Here is a 23,371-nt window from a genome sequence, read left to right on the forward strand (position 1 = left end):
AGGTCAGATTTTCACCTTTTCTCTGGTATTGTATATCATGTTCATGTTGACTTCGACAAATTTTTATTAGAATTAAATTTCAGTTCCATCAAGAAATGTCAGTAGAAAAACTCCATGTAATAAACATTTTGTATTAAAGAACCGAGTTGTGGGCTCGAAAAATTGTTTTGGGTTTCTAAGACCCCATTTTTCTAGCACAAGTTATTTACAAATTGGGGATGAAATACAATTTATTTCGATTATATAATAATTCGATAAATAGTCATTTGTCCTAAATTGGAACAATGCAATGGTAGCAAATAGGTTGAGCAAGTGTGCAAAATATAAGCAGAGATACACACAATAAAATATCACTTTAATTTAAGTGTTTGATCTGTTATTTGAAGGCTTTATGAATAATTGACATATACTATATAAGCACTAGCACTCCACCTACATCCTACCTTATATCCGACAGGAAGCAAGGATTCTTTTCCGGTTCCTCCCGTGATCCAATTCCGAGTATTGTGTTCTACATCCTTTCCTAGAAATGTAGGTAGGAGAATCCACCCTTGCGCCTGTATAAACAAGGAATACAACCATTTATCTTTGTTTTATAATGCGGCTTTGAAAATCTTTATTGAATTCGCGCATCTGCTTACAGAACCGCATTTAGAAATTAAATGTTTTTTTGTTTACATTATAATTAACTACTTAAATTGGGCACGAGGGCCTTATAATAATATCAATAAATTTGTCTGATTTACCATTGGTGCAATTTTTGTGAAAAATCACCTCAAGGGCGCTTTACAATTGTTTACGTAAACTTACATTCTAACTAAGCTAATGTGATATATTATATTTTCTGATTTAAAATTGAGGGTATGATAAACTAAAGAGATGAGATTTTGTTTGGGGTCTGAACTGACTGGGACTGTCGATGATTCGTAAGTTTGAAGGCAATTGGTTCCAGGCAGAGGGGCCGGCAACGGCAAAAGCACGATCTCCGAATCTAGTGTTTGGGGAGTGCCGGATTTGGACAAGTTTTCCTCTGCCTGAATCAAATGCTGAGCTAAGAATAGGTTTTTCCTGACACGTATTTTCTCTAATACAGAGGTCCGGTAGATATCTCGGAGCCATTTCATGAAGGGATTTGAATACTGTCCAGCAAAGCCTGTATTTTATTTTCTCTGGGCTTTTTTACTAGTGCAAATCTCGGAGATGTGAGAATATGTTTTTACTCCCGGAATAAGCCTTGTTTATATTAAATAGTAGAGTGGTCATCTCGATTGCTTTGTCAAATTGCTATTCTTGAAAAAACTTCGACTTTTAAATCATAAAGCGAACCAAAAAGTGGTAACACTTACAATAATGTGTTTGTCTTTAGCTATCGTGTTACTTCTAAACTTCAATTTTATTCCGTTAAATAATATTGTTTCTAGTCAAACTTGTTCCTTTGGGTATTTTGTGTGTCATGTTTTTTAACAAAAGACAATTAATTTCTGAGACACAGCAACATTTATAACAATTATGAAATTTATGTTCAAAGCAATAACTTTTTGGTCAAACCTTTGAATTAATATTTGTTAATATTAGTATTTAACCACTTACCAACTTGCGTAGTGGTCAGCGTGTTTGCCTAGCAAACAAAAGGTTTCGGATTAGATTCCTGACATCTTCTTTCTTCTTCTTCAGCCGTATTCTCTTCACTGCTGGATAAAGGCCTCTTCCAAACATCTCCATTCATTCCTATCACCCGCTTTCATCATCCATGTTTTACCGGCAATAGGGGCAAACCCGTCGACCCATCTTGTGGCCTTCCAACACTTCTTTTGTTTGCCCATGGTCTCCACTTTATTATTCTGGGTGTCCACCTGCCATCATTTTGTCTCGCCAAGTGTCCTGCCAACTGCCATTTCAATTTCGCTGCACAATCCATGATATCCACGGTTCCGGTTCGACGCCTAATTTCTTAATTTCTTACTCTGTCTCTTAGACATACACCGTGCATCTGTCTTTCCATGGATCGTTGCGTGCATTTTAATTTTTGGCTACTTTTTTGTGTTATAGACATAGTTTCTAGTCCGTATGTTGTCACCGGCAATATGCACGGTTCATGTACTTGTCTTTTCAATCATATAGGGACTTCTTTATTTTGAAAAATATATTTAAGTTTGCCGAAATCAGCCCAACTTAGCCTTATTCTTTTTGGTAACTCCGCAATCTGGTTATCTTTACCAAGTTTGACTTTGTGTTCTAGATATATATATATATTCATCAACCACTTCGATTTTATTGTTTATGAAAATGTCTCTGCTTGTTGGATTCCTGGCATGTTTGACATGATATATTTATTTAAAAAATGTGTTTTTATACCAGAATATTTCATAGTCCCTGGACTGGAACCTGGAGCGTAAAACTGATCGTTTTACCTTCATGTAACAAAAATATCGTGATACGCTTCGATTGCTGTACCAATGCAGTACCCTATACAGCATTAAGTTCGAAAACGGAAAAATGTAAAAATAATAATCTTAAGCCCTGATCCGACCCTTTTCCACCACAAGTGCTCACTGGCTGCCCTTACTGCGACACGTGTCCGCCGGAAGCGAACACGTGGTGGCCGGAATCACGTCCTGTGTGGTGTGTGTACTCTCCTTACACCACATACACCCCTCTCCACCACTCTACCTTTGCTAGCACGCCAGCACGTCGCTAGACCACGCCGCCGCGCCACGCCACCATAACACACCGTGCAGAACACAGACATGCACGACGCTCGCAATGTGCAGCCTCCCGTTGCACCTTACTTCCGCCATGGATGCACCCTCCCAAATAACCTTGAATCCGACAAAACAAAAATAATCGATCAAACAAAAACCTCTCCCTTCTTCGCGAAACATAATTTTCTGCCGACATTAAAAACGATATAAAACATTATTATTTTAAATAAATCAAATCATTATTGTGCTTCGTGAATGCATTAGTGATAGTTAACGTATCTTAACAGATACGAAGAAATTATATAGACAGTTTATGATACTGTGTTTCATGTTTCTAATATTATGATTTCTATCTATTTTGTATTATATTAACTGATATTATGTATCACATATTCCCTTCTCAAAAATGTTTTTCCCTCTCTGTTGCGACAAATTTAAATATGAAAAACTCCCTTGTGAGGAAACCCAGCCAGTCTGCAAGCATTTGGACATTTTCAAACATTGTTGAATATGGTAAAGAAGAAGTATAAAAACTGGAAAATTGTTTTCAGGCGTTGTCTAGTAAGTGATTTGGTTCTCGACCACATAATAAAGGTTTCAGCTTCTTTACTCAACAAAAGTCAAAAGATGGAAAAGGTGAGGAAATGTGGATGCAAACAAGGGCAGAATGGTGAATGTTACGCAGTGTGTAAAGTGGCCACTTAAACAAGGCATTGACAGGTCATAAGCCTTGTAAATGCCTAGACTTCTATATTCCCTTCTAAAAAATATTTTTCCTCTCTGTTGCAACAAATTTTGATATGATATGTTTGCCAAGGCAGATGAACAACACAGTTTTATCTGTAAAATAGAGTCTTAATTCTGGAGTGTTTTTGAGTCGATGGCTACTTTTAGCTTAAACATTAAAAAATACACTTAAATATTTAATATTAAGAGACATAAAATAAAAAACATAAAAAAATAATTAAGGAATACAAAAGATTTATGATTTTCTTTCATTAAATAAATTATATGTGATAAATGCCATTTCGTGCACCTTGGTGTTACCTTGTAACTGTATGTGTCCTATCAGGACGTTGGTTTTATATTTTATTATTCAATTTATTATTTAATTATAATTAAATAATAAATTTAAATACAAAGTTATATAATATAAAGAAAACATAGTTATTTTTTATGGTTAAACTCAGTAAAAGTAATGTATGGTAAAAAAAAGAATTAAAGATTTACAGTGAAAGAGTGTATAGAAGAAAAGTAGAACACATTGTTAAACAAAAAAATTCAACAAAAATAAAAATAAATAGACATTTATATGGGTATATTATACAAATAGACTGAATCTCCAGTTCATCGGTTATTGTTGCAAAGTCAGTAATACTTACTTCCTATGTACAATCAAATGAGCATGAACCCATCTAGGTAGCAAGTATGACTGCTTTTATATATAATGTTTCAGGGGTCTCAAACTAGTTATTTTATTTATTCCATCTTAAAATTAAAGAAAATACATATTAAAAATCAAATAAAAATGTTGCATAAAAAACTAAAAACAAATAGAAATATTATATATACACATATATACGTATTAATGTATCTATAAACGCAAATATTCACATACATACACATACAGCAGCTTGCCCACCACATACCGCACACCGTATCGGAGGACATAAGTCTCCTTGGCGGTGCCCACATACACGGAAAATTTGCTCGTTGTCAAACGAGAAAAGCTGCCCGAAGGAGCTCTCTGTAATCTGGTAGCCTTAGAATCTTTGTTCTGAAAGAAAGTAATCCAGAAGTACATAATATGTACTTCATTGGATTGAGAAAAGAGCGAAGTGAATTCTTCACTGACTGGGATTAAATTGATTGGACATGATCAATTCACCGAAATGATTACAAAACTTTTTAAAAGCCTTGAAATTTTATTTGGAAGCCAGCAGATCTGTATATCCGACAGGACCTATAACACGGATAGTAGCGAGAAGCTCCATTCGGTAATCGTAGGGAGAGGGAAAGGGACAATATACACATACACATGCAAATATACATACACGCACATATACCTAACATATCAAAGTAAGGGTGAACAAGATATTAAATATTATCCAGAAATATTTCTACCATCGTCTCCTTATACTTGGGAAGCGACATGTTTCAGATATCGAGATGTTCTGCAAATTCATTACCGAGATTTTGCATTATATATTATATTATTGACGGAATAAAGAAAGGGGTGCTGCGTTGGTTTGGACATGTAGAGCGAATGGACAGCGAAAGAACGGCTAAAAGGATCTACGATGCAAATGTTGATGGATGCAGAAAACGAGGAAGACCGAAAAAGACATGGCACGATCAAGTCCATCAAATACTTGAAGATGGACACGTCAAAAGTAGGAATAATCGACGTGCGTGCATGAGAAGATGTATGAATGTAGAGGAAGCGAGGTATGTATGCCAAGATAGAGTGTTGTGGCGTTCTATCCTCTCGGCCTACCCCTACGGGGAAATGGCGTGATGGTTTGTTTTTGTTGTGATGGCGTGATGGTTTGTTTGTTTGAATATTATAACTAATATTTTAAAAAAATATTGTGTTGCCCAAGGTATAATATTTGTCGAGTCCGAAATCCTAATCAACTGAGGCCGAAGAGCTAATTAACTGATGCCCTGTTTGGGCAGTTTGCAAAACAGTTTGAACAAACTTTATGTTTTATGTTTTTTCATTTTGTATTTTTGTAATATTTAATTTAGTATGTACTATTATTTGGCATATTATTTGTTACTCCTATTTTTTATATTTCTTACTTTAGTACTGAGTGATTTTTTAGAAAACATATCTTAATGAGGAAGTTCAGCGGTTTTTTTCAAATTTTTTATTCGTTAATAGACTGTTAAACTAAGTCAAAAATTATTTTTTTTAATTTTTACATATCGTATTATCGGCGCTACGATTTTTTAAAGTTTTGTATTTCTGAAATAACTCCGCGTGTGACGTCAGAGGTTCATTTCCGCTTATTCCCATTCAGTTCTTCCTATTGGTCCAGAAGCGACAAGCAGACCGGAAATCTTCCATAGCTCTCAGATCATAGGTTGATTCACATGAACCAGTGACGTCATTTAAAGTAGTGCGATTTTATCAAAATATTTTTTATTATTTTTTCTGTACATTTTCAAGAAACTTTGCCGTACAATTTTATGCTCTAATTTTTACCCCGCGTAAGAAAACATTTTTTGTATCCTATTTCCCGTAGGGCTGAAGTTCCTCATTATCATTTCAATTATGTTTTTATATATATATATTCTTTTTCTGTTGATTTCAATGATACTATTACTTTATTTTTTAATACTACTATATTTTACTATTATTTTGTTGATTTTAATAATACCATTATTTTGTGAATCTTAATTTGTATAATTTATTTAAATTTATTTCAACAGAGAGGGAAAACATTTTTGAGAAGGGAATATGGAAGTCTAGGCATTTACAGGGCTTATGACCTGTCATTGGCTGGTTTCCGTGTAACATTCACCATTCGGCCCATGTTTGAACATCCACATTTCCTCAACTCTTCCATCTGTTGACTTTTGTGAAGTAAAAGAGCTGAAACCTTTATCACGTGGGTGAGATTCATCCGGCTGAACCAAATCACATCAATCAATCAAACATGGGAAGAATGGTGAATGTTACATGGAAACCAGCCAATGACAGGTCACAAGCCCTGTAAATGCCTAGACTTCCATATTCCCTTCTCAAAAATATTTTCCCTCTCTGTTGAAATAAATTTAAATATGAACAACTCCCTAGGGATGAAATCCAGACAGTCTGCAAGCATTTGGACATAATCAAACTTTGGTGTATAATTTATGTTTTAAAAATAATTTCAGACTATCTTTTTTGCATTGTATTCTTTAGAATTTTATTATTTAATACTTATACTTTTTTTTTTCTAAATTGTAATTATATTACATCACATGTCATTGTAATTTAATCTAATTAATTTTACTATTTATTTGTATAGTTAATTATTATGGCTTGACTTGACACGGGCATAGCCTAAAAAACCTTAAGTTCATTAATATTTGAACTAGTGTAATTTTGAATGAATAAATAAATAAAACTGTTTCCTACTCGTTGAAATCAAATTCCGCCAGGAAAAAAGTCTGAATTTATCTGCAAAAATTTGAACATATCAAAAATATGGTTAAATAAATTGTACAAGCAGGATTTGCAATAAACCCGTTTGGGCATAATATGGAACAAGTTGCTTTGTATTATATTATTATGTAGGTATCATTATAAAATGCGACATTATTTGATTGTGCTGTGAATTTATTTCCTCAGCACGTGCGGCTCGGTGTAATATTTTGTATTGAATCAAGTCAAATAAACCTGATAATGTATCAATAAAAGAAAATGTAAAAAGGCATTATGATTCTTATTCATAAGGAACGCAAGAGCCAAATTGTTATCCGCGTTTTGGTGTTTTGATCACCGTAACAAATGGGGGACGTTGTACATCTGCTCTTTTAACACATTAGGGACCGAACTTACAAAATGTAGGGGATTATTAGTTCGAAAAATGTTCGCATCACGGGCCGGTTGCAACAATAAAGCTTAACCAATAATATTTTAAGATTGTCCAAATGTTTGTAAACATCATCATCATTCGCCTTTCCCTGCCTAGTGATGCATGGAGTGCTGCATTGGTCTACCAATTGCAGCGTATCTAGATCGTTTTTGTTGCAAGAATGTAAGATGATCAGTCTTACGCTTCAGGTGCTAGTCCAGGGACTGAATTATTATATTTTAAAACACATTTAAAAATAAATGTTTTATGTCGACCATGTTGGGAATCGAAACCGAGACCTTCTGCATGGTAGGCAAATACGCTGACCACTACACCACAAGGAGAACTAAAACTTGTAAACAATGGTTGTATTTTTTTCGGAATAAACATATTTATTAAATTTCTTAGGACAGTACAATAGAGACGGAGACAGTACAATAGAGAGGTAAAATCACTAAAATGTTTTTCCCAACGCTGGCTGATGCAGCAAACTTCCGTCATCATCACCAAAGTACTTTCGAAACGACTCAAATTTTTACCGGACACGGAGCTATGAGAAGTTATCTATATAGGTTTAAATTAAGGAATGATGACTATTGTCCATGCGATGATATTTCTTCACAGAGTATAGAACATCTGTTATTTCAGTGCCCATTTTTCAGTTTGCAACGCCATAATCTTGAAGCAGAATGCAGGAAAGATGGAATATCCTTAACAGATATCCACACTGTAGTAAAAAGTAGTTATCATGCGCCATTGTTCTTGAACTTTGCAACAATGGTGATTGGACTCATAAAGGTAATAAACCAAAATCAGTGATCGAACATCCCATTTCCAAGACAAACAAAAACTTTTTTTTCCGAGTACCTTAGCCTTGTACATGACACGTAAGGCTACTAAATACAGGGGTCCAAATATATAAAAAAAAAAAAAAAAAAATAGAGACGGAGAGCAATATAAATAACGGGCAATTCGCGTGCTGAATACGGCTTTTGCATATAATATGGATTCATTTTTTTGTACATGTTGGCAGTTTTGCAGCTTATTGTTTTCTTATTATTGACTTGTCGCGGGTTAAATTATTCTACCTGCGGTGCTCTTCTGAACAGCTCTCGCGGCCGTAGAAAACACTTTTATCTCGCGTATTTTGTAAGTAAATACGCGAGAAACAAGTGTTTTCTATGGCTGCGAGAGCGTTTGGAATAACACCCCTTATATTTACAGTCTACATTACGTAAGGGTTAAACCTGTTATTCTGAAAATAATTATCAAAAAATCAATTCTGTTTATACAATATTTCAAATTTGTATATTAATGTAATTTTTCCCGCACAGTTATTAAGATTACCATATAACAACAGATATGAATAGCAATATATCTGTGGTTGGGATCTATAAGGGCCAATGTCGTCATCGTAATATTTCAGGAGAAAAAATATTATGTCATTTTGTGGCATTATAATGAAATGTTTGACATTTTTCAACAAACAAACAAATCATCTCGTCGTTTCCCCGAAGGGGTAGGCAGAGAGGATAGAACGTCTTAACACTCTATCTTGCCGTACAGACCTCGCTTCCTCTACATTAATACATCTTCTCATGCACGCACGCCGATTATTCCTACTTTTGACATGTTCATCTTCAAGTATTTGATGGACTTGATCTTGCCATGTCTTTCTCGGTCCTCCTCGTTTTCTGCATCCATAAACATTCGCATCATAGATCCTTATAGCCGTTCTTTAGCTGTCCATTCGCTCTACAGGTCCAAACAAACGCAGCACCCCTTTCTTGATTCTGTCGATAATGCATGTCTCAGCCCTAAACACTTCACGGATCTCGACATTTGTGCACCTATTTTACACCGTTTTACCACACTTTGGCCGAGGAATCGCATTTCGACAGCATTCAAAATACTTTCATCATCATTTTGACAATTCCATGCTTCGCTCCCATACATTAGAGTTGGCACTAGAACTCCGTTGTAAACTGCTAGTTTAGCCTCCTGCGATAGACATTTGTTTGCGTAAGTAGATTTCAGTGCACCGTTCGCCCTGTTCCCAGCACTCACCCTCCTTTCAATATCTTTCTCGGTCTTTCCATCCCTAGTAAAAATATTTCCCAGGTACACAAATTCTTCTACCTGATTCAGAATATCTCCATTGACACTGATCTCACATTGAGTTATATTTTCATCCCTTTCAAAAACCATCACTTTCGTTTTATCAACATTTGTAATTGTAAGTAATTTACAAGTTTTGTAATTGAGATTAACCCTCTTCAAAATTGTGACAAGACAAATATAAATCTGACATTGGCCCTTCTAGATCCAAGCCACAGACATTTGCGTAATCAATTTTTATAAAATTCAATTTCAATATATATTTTTAAGATAAATTGTAAAAAACAACATTTAAAAAACTGGATTTTACCGGACTTACTACGGATTAATTTTTATAAATCATTTGTTTTTCAATGATTTAATTTTAAGACTATAACATGATATTTTTGCAAGCCACATGTTCTCAGTGGCACCGAGCAGATGACGGAAGTAATGCAAATTTGTTAGATTTTGCACTACCTAATAGTCCAAAACTAGTCTAAAGGTTAAAGAATCCTGTTCAAGACGTTGAGTCAAGTCAAAGGTTTTAAGTTCCGTTTCCTCCAGCTGAATTTCGCTACCTTTTTCTATCTTTTTTTTTAATTTTTATATGTTTGGACCACTGTATTTAGTAGCCTTACGTGTCATGTACAAGGCTACGGTACTCGGAAAAAATCGTTTTTGTTTGTCTTGGTTTATTACCTTTATGAGTCCAATCACCATTGTTGCAAAGTTCAAGAACAATGGCGCGTGATAACTACTTTTAACTACAGTGTGGATATCTGTAAAGGATATTCCATCTTTCCTGCATTCTGCTTCAAGATTATGGCGTTGCAAACTGAAAAATGGGCACTGAAATAACAGATGTTCGATACTCTGTGAAGAAATATCATCGCATGGACAATAGTCATCATTCCTTAATTTAAACCTATATAGATAACTTCTCATAGCTCCGTGTCCGGTAAAAATTTGGGTCGTTTCGAAAATATTTTGGTAATGAAACTTACCTTCTTCTATTGTGCAACTGTGAAAATTAGATATTTATTTATTTGCATATTTATCAACCAACTTAAGTGCAAAAAATAAAGAGCATTTCTCCTAATTCGTAGTTAATTGTATTTTTTATTTATAATGCACATAAACAAATACATTTTAAAAATCATCATCATAATTATTTCCTTTCCGCAAATAACGGTGCATAAGAAATTGCATTGGTACACCAATCGCAGCGTATTTTGATAATTTTCATTACATGAAGGTAAGATGATCAGTCTTTCGCTTTAGATACCAGTTCAGGGACTATGAAATATTCAATCGTGAAAACATATTTTTTTATAAATATTTAATATCAACCATCTCGGAAATCGAACCTGAGACCTCTTGCATGGTAGGCAAACGCGCTGACCACTATACAACGAGGCCGGCAAATACATATTAACCCCCATTTTAACGGTATTAACAAATAGACACATACTTTAAATTTATGCATAAAATGTATAAGTACAAACTCCATATGCCGAAAAAAATTACCACAAATATAAACAAGTAAAACAATATCCAAGGTTTTTATAATAAATATTTTGTATTTTGTCAAAATTTTTTAAGAAAAAAACTGGATTTAACCCCTAAGGGAGTAATAAGAAGAATTAACATAATATAACATCAATAAAGGTTCCATTCAGCCTTTAACTTCACAAAAATCAACAGATCGAACAATTGAAAAAATATGGATGTTTAAACATAGGCCTAAGGGTAAATGTTACATATTGTGTAAAGTAGCCTCTTAGGCAAGCCAAAATGATAGGTCCTTAGCCCTGTAAATGCCTTGACCTGCACATTCCCTTTACTCAAATGTTCTCCATTTATGTTGTAGTGTGTTAAAATATTAAAACGTTTTTATTCACTTTCAGAAATATGTACAATTATGAATTATCATATATGTATGTATGTAAATATGAAAAAAATTGGTTATCGCGTCAATGTGCATTAAATAAAAATGATCGTATCCATTAACCCAAATATTTTGAATGTAAATTGTCTTCAGTTGAAAACACCCGATGGATGAAAAATAAGTACTATAACCTATAACCAAAACAGGATAAGAAAAACGCCGAAATGATAGTCAATGAGAGTACTTGAAAACGTATTTTGTTAAATTCTCGAAACGTCTCGAGTGTTCTTGGTGCCATTCCACGAATGACAAACGTAATTACAAGGGTATTTTCAATAAAAAGCAAACATAATTGATAGTGACATTATACCCTAAGAGTTATTGTGCCGCAATTTGTTGTTTATAAATGAATGTTAAATACTACTCGTTTTTTTATTTTAAAAAACATAAAAAATCTATTAGATTATACACTTGAATTCTTGAGGCCCTAGAAAAATATGGTCACCAGAAAAACTTGCTTTTTATTTAAATTATATTATAGTATATTTATACTTTATTTCATTTTATGTAACTCAATTATAACTAATGGCATAATAGGATGGGGAAGCACTAATAAATCGATATTAAAACCTCTCGAATCTGCTCAAAAATCAATCATTCAAATAATTTTTAAAAACCCCTTCAGGTACCCTAGCGTCAAGTTATTTGAGGAATTCGAGATCTTAAATAAAAGACAATTTTTTTTTTTTAGAAAAATAATGTTTGTGCAAGTAAATTATTCTATCAAATCCCAAAAGGAACACTCCCACACTACCAGAAGTCAAACTAGAGGATGGGTCATGGGGTCTATCACAAACTCTGAATTCGGGCAAAGAAATTTCAGGTTTCTGGGCCCTAAAATATTCAATATGCTACCCAAAGATTGCAAAACCATGACCCGTATTCAATTTAACAAATTTGTAAAAAATTGGTTACTGGATGTAGGTCGATAAAAAAAAGAAAATTTATTCGAAATAAATTAATATTGTATAACTGTTTAGTATATTAACACGTAGGTAGTAATGTTATTGTTTATTTTTGCATAAAAACGTCTGCCTTAAAATAGGTTGTACCTAGTTAGGCAGACTAGACATGATCCAGAAAAATCTATTACCTAAAGTTATTGTTATTTTTGTTAATAAACTATGATTTTAATAATTATTTACAAATCATAGGATTGTAAAATCAAACCGAAACGAAACTTTTTTTTATTGATTTACACAATTATTAAATATCGTATTTATTTATTTGATAAATAATTTTACAAAGATTTTAAAGACATATTATGTAAGCCACTTTAATCATTTAAGGACTACACCCGAGTATACTCGGGCGGCTATTATGTTCAAAAACTCTCAGACCCGAGATAACTCGGACAAACTTTACTTGCAGAAAGGACCACTACCGAACCACGAGGTTTTTTTCTAGTTCTTTGCCATTATTAATGAATAAATGGCAAATGCCCAGTTGCATTTCACCGGCAACACTTCTTACTAGTCCGACTCGTTAGCGTCCACGTCGAGAACCTTGGGCAATGGAATCACACTCGTAACCGTGTGATCACAGCAGATAACGAGAGGATGAATGGTGTATTTCTGGCACCTCCAAACCAGAACCAACCAGCTAAGGGAAGCTTGGTTGGTTTTGGTTTTGAGGCGCCAAAAACTAATTAAATTAAAAATCAAAAAATAAAATTAATTCACTTTTTTTTCCGTTTTTCAATTTTTTTATGATTACTGGAGCAGTTAATAGTGGATAATCTTTCAAAGGTTACTCGAGTACTTTCTTGCTTAAATAATTTCCGTAAAAAACATTGTTATTAAACACATTTTAAGTAATTCACACTCGAAAATTTTCGACGGAAAAAATAACTATTAAAATCTGCCAGAAAATGCTATGTATTGCTTTTTCAGTCAAAAAGTATGTTGAGTTGTTTAAAGTTATTTCCATTGAATAAAAATCATTTACAGTGTTGAAATAAATAAATACCTTTAGTCCACATGTGTACCCAGGGACGCTGAAAGCTGTGTTATTTATTTTCTTTGAACAAAATCGGACTTTCGTTTCGTATTGTACTGTACAAGTCACAGTTTGGACTGTATTCCACAATCCTGTAGCAAGGGGTAGGTGTTGGCCGTGTCTCGCTGCCGTCGTCGCTCTCGGGGTCGTAAATCCCGAAAGTTATGTAGTCTCGAAATTCCTCTCAAGTCCGGTGTCACTGCGTAGGTCGGTGGAAGATACTGGTTCGTAGTCCTGGGGTGAAGCGATGGTCAAGTCCAAGGTGTAGATCCAGTAGTAGAGCGGGAAGTCGGGCGGGGTGACGAAATGAAACAATCAGACTAACTTGATGTCTCGAGGCGAACTCAATATTTATTGTTGTAAATGTACACATTATATAGGGCGTGTTGCGGGCTCCCGCTACCTGCGTCCGAACCGGCGTTAGGCCAATACGGGAGTGGGGGGGGAAATACCGCTCCCACTATACCCGGCCGGCGCGCCTCCCCCAAAGTGCATTTAGGGAGGTGCCGGCGCTCGGCCCGGTCACTTCGCTGGGAGCCGCCGCACGCGCCACATCAATTACAAAATGCCTTTTTTAAGGCAGTCCTTAGTCTTTATACAAATACAAGTATGCATGTTAGGGCAATAACGCGTCAAACGTCTAGATTACTGCTAACACAAATTCCTGCTCTATAGTACCCCGGTATCGCTAAAGTCAGACCCGAAAGTGGAATATTCATCCTTTATTGTGGGTCCAACATTTAGCCTACAGATACCGGGGGCCCTAACTATATTATTGCATTTCATTTACATATTTAACCGTCCGTTACACTCCCCCCGATGCCACGCTGTTCGGCTGCGGGGGCATCTTCTTCTCTGGACGGTCCTCTAGTAGTAGTGGGATGAGCCGGATCGCTGGTCGGGCATATTCTCCGGCCGCCGTCTGAACTCGTGCGGTCCGCACCTGTCCATCGGCAGCCAGTCGTGTCTCCATGATCCTCCCTCTTGTCCACTGGTTGCGGGGTGATGACGGGTCGGCGATCACTACAAGATCGCCGACTTTCAATGGCTCCGATCTATCGAGCCACTTTTTCCTCTGTGCTAGTGTAGGCAGAAACTCGCCCAGCCAGCGTCGCCAAAATTTGTCGGCTAGTTGCTGGGCTATCCGCCACTGCTTTCTCAGGCAGATATTCTCCGTTTCTTTGGGGTAGAAGGCGAGATGTGTGCGTGCCCCGGCCGAACCAATTAGGAAGTGGTTCGGAGTCAATGGGGTTTCATCTGCGGGGTCCACCGCCACATGGCTAAGGGGACGGCTGTTTACCGAGAATTCGGCCTCGGCGAACGCCGTCAACAGGGTCTCCTCTCGTGGAGATTGTTCTTTGAGGATAGCGACTAGGGAGGTTTTAACTGATCTCACTAGTCGCTCCCACGCGCCACCCATATGCGGTGAGGATGGCGGTATATACTTCCATTCTACGCCTTTATTTGCAAGTTCTATTTGGAATGCGGCGTCATTATGGAGATCAGCAATTGATTCTCGCATTTCTCTGTCGGCGCCGTGGAAATTTGTTCCGTTATCGGAATGGATCACCCTCGGTTGGCCTCTTCTAGCGGTCATCCGTCTGATGGCTTGGATGGCCACGTCACTTGTCAGGGATGATGCTAACTCGAGGTGTATGGCTCTGGTCGTCATACAGGTGAATAAGACACCGTATCGCTTCTCCCGGCGTCGCCCTATCGTAACATATAGGGGGCCAAAGTAGTCCAACCCACAGTGGGTGAATGGTCGTTGGTAGCTGGCCACTCGCGCCTCCGGTATCTGGCCCATTTGCGGTGTGCCGGCTCGTCCTTGCCGAACTCGGCAGATGGCGCATCTGGGACTTATATTTCTCAGCGTCCCTCGTAACTTGAGCACGTAGAAGTTACGTCTCACGTCACATAACACTCTCTCCGTCCCCGGATGCCCGGCTCGTCTGTGGTACTCCTCCAGGAGCAGGCGGGTATATCTATGGGCGCCATCCAATATTATAGGCGCCCTCAGTCCTTCAGATGTATCTGTGTTCCTCAAGCGTGTTCCCATTCGCACGGCACCCTTGTCGTCTATGTGCGGCGTCAGCCCGTATAGGCGGCTCCGCGTAGGGAGTCGCTCCCCCCGTCTCAGGGTAGGTATATCGCCGCCGAAAGCGTCCGCTTGCGACTGACGGACCCAATGGAGCTCAGCATTTTCTAGCTCCCCGGCCGTCAGTTCGCCAACTTCGCGGGCGCCGTCTCTTCGGCGGCTTTTTCTCACGAAGCGCAGTACCCACGCCGTTGTCCTTATCAAGCGATTCCACGACGAGAATCGCTGTGGCGCGGGTAGCGCCTCGCTGGTGGTTATCGCCAGTACCACTCGCTCTGCTTTCTTCTCCAGCATCGCATCGTCCGGAGTGGGCGTCATATTCTTTTCTCGAGGCCATGATTCTTCTCCTTGCCGGAGGTAGTCTGGCCCCTGGAACCATACTCCTTCGAGGGACAGGTCAAGCGGGCGGCCATCTCTCGTACCGATGTCGGCGGGGTTGAGTTTTGTCGGCACCCACTTCCAGTCCGCGGCGTCGGTGAGTTCGTCTATCTCACCTAGCCGATTGGCCACGAACGTTGAGTAAGCGCGCGGCTCCGACCGGATCCAGCACAGGACCGTTGTGGAGTCAGTCCAGTACACCACCTTTTCTATGGCGCACTGGGTTTCTCTCCTGATGGTGGCCGCCAGTCTGGCCGCCATGAGTGCGCCCTGTAGCTCAAGGCGCGGTATTGACATCACCTTTAACTGCGTCACTATGCATTTACTGCTGATAAAGGTGGTCTTCTTGCCCTCGGTCGTGTTCTCCACGTAGTAAGCTACTGCGCAGATCGCCACTTCCGAGGCGTCGCTGAATAGATGTAGTTCTCGGCGGTTCCGCCGACTTACTATGGCGCATCTGGGGATGGCGCAATTTAAATTTTCTAACTGTGCGATCCAATTTTGCCATCTAGTCTTATGATCTTCTCTTATCGTTTCGTCCCATCCGGTTTGAGCCCTCCATACATCCTGTAGGAGCATCTTAGAGCGGATGACGAGACATCCCGGGAATCCGACCGGGTCAAAAACTCGCATCACTGCACTCAACAGCTCCCTTTTAGTGGGCCAACTGTCGCTACCCTGGCCGAGTGGGTCGTCGAATTGATAAATAAACTCATCTGTGGCAGGTCTCCAAGTCACTCCCAGGACTCGTCCTGTGAATTCATTTGCAGCGCCGGCCGTCTCGTGCGCTTCCGTTAGGTATATCGGCGTGGCCGGCGCGGCGCGCGCTTCAGGCGGCACCGAACTGAGCACTTCACTCTTGTTGCCAGCCCAGTTCGTCAGTGTAAACCCGCCTCGGCGTAGGACTTCGGATACCTCCCGGACCATTTTCTCAGCAGCGCCGGCATCGTCCATGGCGTCCAAATAATCATCCATATAAAATTTGGATTTGCATGCCGCCGCTGCCTCCGGGAACTCGTTCTGACTCTGTTCGGCCACTGTATTTCGCACATACTGCGCAAAACTTGGTGAGCACGCGGCTCTAAAAGTCATTGACGTCATCTTGTAGGTTTTCGGCATCGACTCCGGATTATCTCGCCAGAGATAAAGTTGAGCGAGTTGATCTTGTTTTGTGATTTTTATTTGTAAAAACATTTCACTTATGTCCGCCGCAAGCGCTATATGTCCCTCCCGGAATCGAAACATATTTCCCAATAGCGATGATAATAGGTCCGGTCCGGCCATTAACTTGTCGTTGAGAGAGACGCCTCTATACTTGCTTGCGGCGTCGAAGACTACCCGTATTTTGGCGGGTTTCTTCGGATTAATGACCGCAAAATGTGGCAGGTACCACCTTTTCGGTACGTTATTTAATTCACTTTCACATACCTCGGATGCATATCCCTTTTGTAAGTATCCGTTCATTTTCTCATGATATGCGGCGGAAAGCTCTCTGTTATTTCTTAATTTTCTTTCCACTCCTTCCAGGCGGCTGAGAGCGTGTTGCCTATTGTTGGGCAACCACGTATCTCCGTCTTTCCACAAGAGTCCAGTCTCCCAATGTCCATCCTGAAGAGGTTTTGTCGTGGCTTGCATGATCGCGTATGCGCGCGTTATCTGTCTGTCAACGCGCGTGGCACTCGTTACTCCCAACGAGTTGATTGTGAAGTTATTTTTTACAAGACTTGCTAAATTAACGCAGCACTTGGTTTGCTGCGCACTATCACTGTCAGTCGGGCTTGTGGGTAGCTCCGACACGATACGCTCGTTCTGTCCGCGGCACTCGTGATTTACTTCGGTGGTTACAAACGGCCTTACTGGCCCGTTACACTCGCGATTCACTTCCGCGATTGTAAGCGGCATTACTAGCGAGCTATACTCGCTATTCACTTCGGCGGTTGTGAGTGGCATTACTAGCCCATTACGCGCGCGATTCACTGCCGCGGTTATGGGCGGCATTACAAGCCCGCTACACTCGCGATTCACTACCGTAGAGCACTTTGATTTACTCATAGTCGCGAGCGTAATGTTGTTTTGCGCCAGTGCGCTGCCGTTGACTCTACCGTGAGTCACCCAGCCTATCAAGGTTCTTGAACGGATTTCATCACCGTTCGTTATCACTTCCCGCGACACTATTACGCCAGCGTTGTCTTGCCCGATGATCATTTGTGGCTTGACAATTCTCGAACCGTTCGCGGTTCCACTGCGTGCACACGGCGCTTGTGGAAGGTTCAATTCTCGCACTGTGTTCGCTCCGATGCGATATGAAATGTCACTATTTCCTTTTATGTTCACTTGCACTCGGCGCGTGTCTATTGTTGCACTATTTCCACCGATTCCGCGGATCGAGATCACATCACTGCGTCCGCGGGCTCCCACTTTGTTCGCGACTTCATTGTCTATCAACGTGATAGTGGAACCTTCGTCCAGCATTGCGTTCACTGTTACGCGTCCCCGTGGTCCGCTTATTTCCACTTCGATCACTTTTAATAGAACTTTCGAGTCACTATTCGGTCCGCTCATTACCCCGACGAACTGATTCCCGTCGGGCACTATTGCGGTTTCACTAACGCTGTCGGCGCTATTCACTCGCGGCTCGCTGTGTAATAACTTGTGATGGTTCGCTGTACACGTACCCACGTTGCACTTAGCGGTGCTTCGGCACTGGTTTGCTCGGTGTCCGTCACTCAGGCACCGATAACACAATTTTCTATTTCGCACAAAGTCTCGTCGCATCAATAACGACATCTTCGCAAACTCGTTACATGCAATTAACTTATGACCGCTACGGCCACACTTCGCGCACTTTGAGTCTGTTGTTGGCCGTGATTCCGTCGCCGCGAACACTGTTTCCTTTCCACGCGCCGGTAACTTCGTCTTTTCAAAGGCGCAGGCGTCCTTGGCGTTGTCCGCGAAAACCATGATCCAGTCCACGAAGTCGCGAAGTGTTGCCTTCTTGTTAGCTCCTTTCCGCGACATCACCCAGAGTTGCCGCGTGAAAAACGGGAGTCGAAGCACCATCTCGTTCAGCAGTTCGTCCGAATGCAGATGTTCTTTGCGCCTCTTTTCCAGCGTGAGGCACATGTTCCGTACGGCAATCGCGAACTCCACTAAATCGTCCATGGTGCTTTCTGCCGTCAGTCGCGGTGATTTTCGCAGCTTGTCCAACTGCGTGCTCATGATGACGTCCGGGCGGTCGTAGTGCGTCTCGAGGGTGCTCATGATCTTGTGAACATCCTTTGATTCCACTAGTAGTCCCTCCACTAGCGCCCGGGCGGGCCCTTTGAGTGCCTTCTTCAGCCTGAGAAGGTTTTCCGGGTCCATCAGTTGGCACAGCTCTGAAGACTCCCAGAATTGGTCGCAGAATGCCGGCCAATGCACGGGGCTGCCGCTGAAGTCCTGTAGCTCCCTGGCGTTCCCCTGTCGAGCGAGCATGGCGCCGATGCGTGTTTCCTCTTCCTGGGTTTGTCCTCGATTCCCTCCTTGCTTTGCCAGCAAGGCCTCGAGTGCCAGCGTGAAACGGTCGGCTGGTTCGGCGTTGGTGTGCTCCTCGACCCATCTCTCTGTGTTGCGGCGCGCCGTTTCCTTCGGCCTCGCCTCTTGATTGTCCTCCTCAGAGAAAGGCTCGTTCCTCTTGGGGTAGACAGGATCAATGACTAGCGCGTCCCGGTCCTGGGGCGCGCTCGATGTAGCTTCCTTCTCCGCCTGGGCCAGAGCGGTCCGCGCTCCGAGTTGCGCGGTGTCTGGCTGAGCGGCTGGCTTGCTTGTAGTTCCCAAAAGCGACATCAATTGCTTGATTTGCTTCTCGTAGTGTCTTCTCTCCCGACGCCTCTCAGATCTCTCGTTCTGCAGCGTCTCGTCAGTCGCAGTCGGCGAGGGGGTTGCTTCTTCCTGAAGAGTGATGTCACCTTCCGAATCGGAATCTCCATCCGATACGGGCTTGGTGGGCTGCTCCTCGGCGTTCTTTCCAGAGCGTAGTGAGGCGGGCATCGTAGATTCGTCTCGGCTGAAGACTCAAAGTAGATGGCAGCTGAAGATCACAATCCGGCGAGTCGAAGGACCAGAAACTGTACTGTACAAGTCACAGTTTGGACTGTATTCCACAATCCTGTAGCAAGGGGTAGGTGTTGGCCGTGTCTCGCTGCCGTCGTCGCTCTCGGGGTCGTAAATCCCGAAAGTTATGTAGTCTCGAAATTCCTCTCAAGTCCGGTGTCACTGCGTAGGTCGGTGGAAGATACTGGTTCGTAGTCCTGGGGTGAAGCGATGGTCAAGTCCAAGGTGTAGATCCAGTAGTAGAGCGGGAGGTCGGGCGGGGTGACGAAATGAAACAATCAGACTAACTTGATGTCTCGAGGCGAACTCAATATTTATTGTTGTAAATGTACACATTATATAGGGCGTGTTGCGGGCTCCCGCTACCTGCGTCCGAACCGGCGTTAGGCCAATACGGGAGTGGGGGGGGAAATACCGCTCCCACTATACCCGGCCGGCGCGCCTCCCCCAAAGTGCATATAGGGAGGTGCCGGCGCTCGGCCCGGTCACTTCGCTGGGAGCCGCCGCACGCGCCACATCAATTACAAAATGCCTTTTTTAAGGCAGTCCTTAGTCTTTATACAAATACAAGTATGCATGTTAGGGCAATAACGCGTCAAACGTCTAGATTACTGCTAACACAAATTCCTGCTCTATAGTACCCCGGTATCGCTAAAGTCAGACCCGAAAGTGGAATATTCATCCTTTATTGTGGGTCCAACATTTAGCCTACAGATACCGGGGGCCCTAACTATATTATTGCATTTCATTTACATATTTAACCGTCCGTTACACGTATTATTTAGGAATTTTCAAACGAATGTGAAAATTATGTTCTTATGTACTGTTATACAAGTGAGCGTAGTTATGCAGAAAGCAGCCAGTTCACAACTTTAAAAGATATTGGTGTTATCGGGTGCAGTACGGTCAATTTTATGTTCTGCTTAAAACAGTCAGGCCGCTTTTATACAAAAACTCTAATAATCACCTATTGAAAGTAGTATTGATCACTAAAACGGCATTTCTCAATTTGCAGAAAACATCTACAGCACTAGAAAAATCAATTAAGGACAGAATATTAAAATATAGTTTTACTAGTATCCATATATAAAATATTTATGTATATATTTACATCTATATCAATTAATATAAATGTGCAATTAATGAAAAACAAAACAAAACTGTCTATAAAATAAAAATCAAAAGGTGCATTTTTGACATTAATAATTATTTAAAGCAAAACCATGAAATTAATTATAAATTATAAAAAAACTAAATATGCATAATAATTTTAAGCAATACTGCGAATTCAATAATTATTTATAAAAACATTTATCAACATCTATAAAAAATCAACTAAAACTGAGAATTACTTAATAGATTTTAGAGTTTACCTGTAAAATTATTATAAATATATTTTACAGTCTATGTTCACAAATAAAACAAATAAATGCAATGTAAATTAAAAAACCATTATGGTATACCTTTTTTATGTTTAAGTGTTTTTCGATAAATTTACATGTTTTGTTTTTTGATCTGTCTGCATAAATACTTTTTGATAAGAAAATTGTGAACTTTTTGAAACGTGTTCCGTTGAATAAAGATAGCAAATAATTTATTCTTAGTTAAAAAAATGACTAATGTTTCCATTTGGTTGCAAATCAATAGATAAATAGAATCACAGAGGCAGATGTCTTAGATTCCCGCCAAAATTTGAAGATGTCCATAGTATTTCTTTGGCGCGAAAGGTGGCAGCTGCGCGCGCACGTGCTTATTCAACTATATCACTTGAAGGGGGACCAGGTTACTATTGTCTTCCCCCTCTGTCAAGCGCCATGCCAGACCTAGGGGGAGAGAGAAACATAATGCCAACCAGCTAGGGGAGCGGGCCCTCTATTGTTGTCCCCCTCGATCGTTCCGATGGCTTAGCACGGGGAAAGGGACGGACGCAACTTATCAAGGTAATGTTGATAAATAAAATGCTCAGGATTTAACCCCTATGCTGCTGTCCCCTTTTGTTGGGGCTTTAGTCAAGGTGGGGGAGAGAGAAGGCCAAATGTGACGTAGTGCATAAACATGAAAAAAAATAGGTAATTATTTTAAGCCGACCTTCAATCTTACAATTACTTCAACGAGATAGTAATTCAAATATTTTATTTAAGCAGTTATTAATAAATACCTGGTTAAAAAAATGAGTGTTAAAATATTTTATGGTACGTAGGACATTAGGTTGTTTACTACACAAAAATATTTATTTTCGATTGGGTCAACATATTTGTTTGACGTGTTTTTTTATAGCTACAATATTTCATAATAGGGAAATACCAATTTTTTGACAATTTTAAATTAAAAATGGTCTATAAAATACTATCGAGTAAAAAAAAATCAAAGCTATATATCTTTACCTTTTTTTTAATTTCATTTTCTATTGAATATGCTTTGTAACTTGAATAATAAAAATTGAACTTTTATTTTATTGGTCGGTTGAAAGAAATTGCCATTTAGCAATAGGCCCGCCAATGCTAAATTGATATTACCTACAAAAAGTTAAATAAATTAATTAACAAAATATTTTTTAAAATTTTTAATTAATTTGTTTAAATTTCCGTTATAATGGTTCACTGCATTGGCCACGCCCTTAATACGTCACGATTCGGTTAATTTTTTACTTTGTTTGTGACCGCTTAAATTTAAATAGAACATCGCCACGAATCTTGACGTCACATTTGTTAGGGCCAAACATGTCGCATTTTTATAAAGACATATTTTAAACCATTTTATTAAAAAAATTATGCATGAAAATATTTCTCCAGAATATCCATTTTGATTTTGAAAACAGAATTAATTTTTCTAAAGCCATTTCACATGCTTTTATCGGTATTCGTAGTATGTGATATTTCCCTATACTCTACAGCGGTGTTTTGTAAGTGGGTTAATAATCTTGCATTCATAATATAAATGATCAAGGTATGCACTAACTAGCGTATTTATTAAGTACAAATTACGATAGTTTTCGAAGATGTTTTGGTTGGTTAGGAGAAGAAGCCTACCGAAGAGCATTTGTTTTGTGATTAAAGTTTAAATAAATAAATATAACGAATTGGATTGTATTGACGAATGAAACAATATATCATCAAGGTGCGAAGGTTTTTACGGTCACTGTTATCAATATGCTTCTTTTTTGGGTGATACCGTGTGTGGCGGATTTGTTCCGACGTTTTGGCTACCATTGCAGGAGGAATCTTCTTCCACTCAGTTTACCCTGAAGATGACTCCTGCAATGGTAGTCAAACCGTCGGAACAAATCCAACACACACGGTATAATCCAAAAACAAAACATATGAGTATATAGATTTATTTGCAAATAATCTTAATGTCGTACGGCGTTTGCTTTGGAAATAATTCGTAGTATTTTTTCTTTTCTTTTGAATTTACATTTAATTACTATTCATTTTATGTTCGAGAATCTTTTTCAACTCACTGTGATGCTATTTGTGAAAACCTATAA

General features: G+C 39.6%; 1 protein-coding gene across 1 annotated transcript; it reads right to left on the reverse strand.

The window, feature by feature from the left end:
- Positions 1 to 14,121: 14,121 nt before the first annotated feature.
- Positions 14,122 to 19,821, reverse strand: LOC148275503 (uncharacterized). Its single transcript, XM_088235617.1, has one exon. The coding sequence runs from the start codon at positions 19,819 to 19,821 to the stop codon at positions 14,122 to 14,124; it is 5,700 nt and encodes a 1,899-aa protein (XP_088091743.1).
- Positions 19,822 to 23,371: the final 3,550 nt, after the last annotated feature.

Source organism: Micrasema longulum, unplaced genomic scaffold (assembly GCF_059751315.1).
Source record: "Micrasema longulum isolate JH-2025_06_02 unplaced genomic scaffold, ASM5975131v1 h1tg001410l, whole genome shotgun sequence".
In the NCBI taxonomy this organism is placed as follows: Eukaryota; Metazoa; Arthropoda; class Insecta; order Trichoptera; family Brachycentridae; genus Micrasema; species Micrasema longulum.

Excerpts from the sequence above, each read along its gene's own strand:
- LOC148275503 (XM_088235617.1), bottom strand. The coding sequence starts at position 19,821 with ATGCCCGCCTCACTACGCTCTGGAAAGAACGCCGAGGAGCAGCCCACC.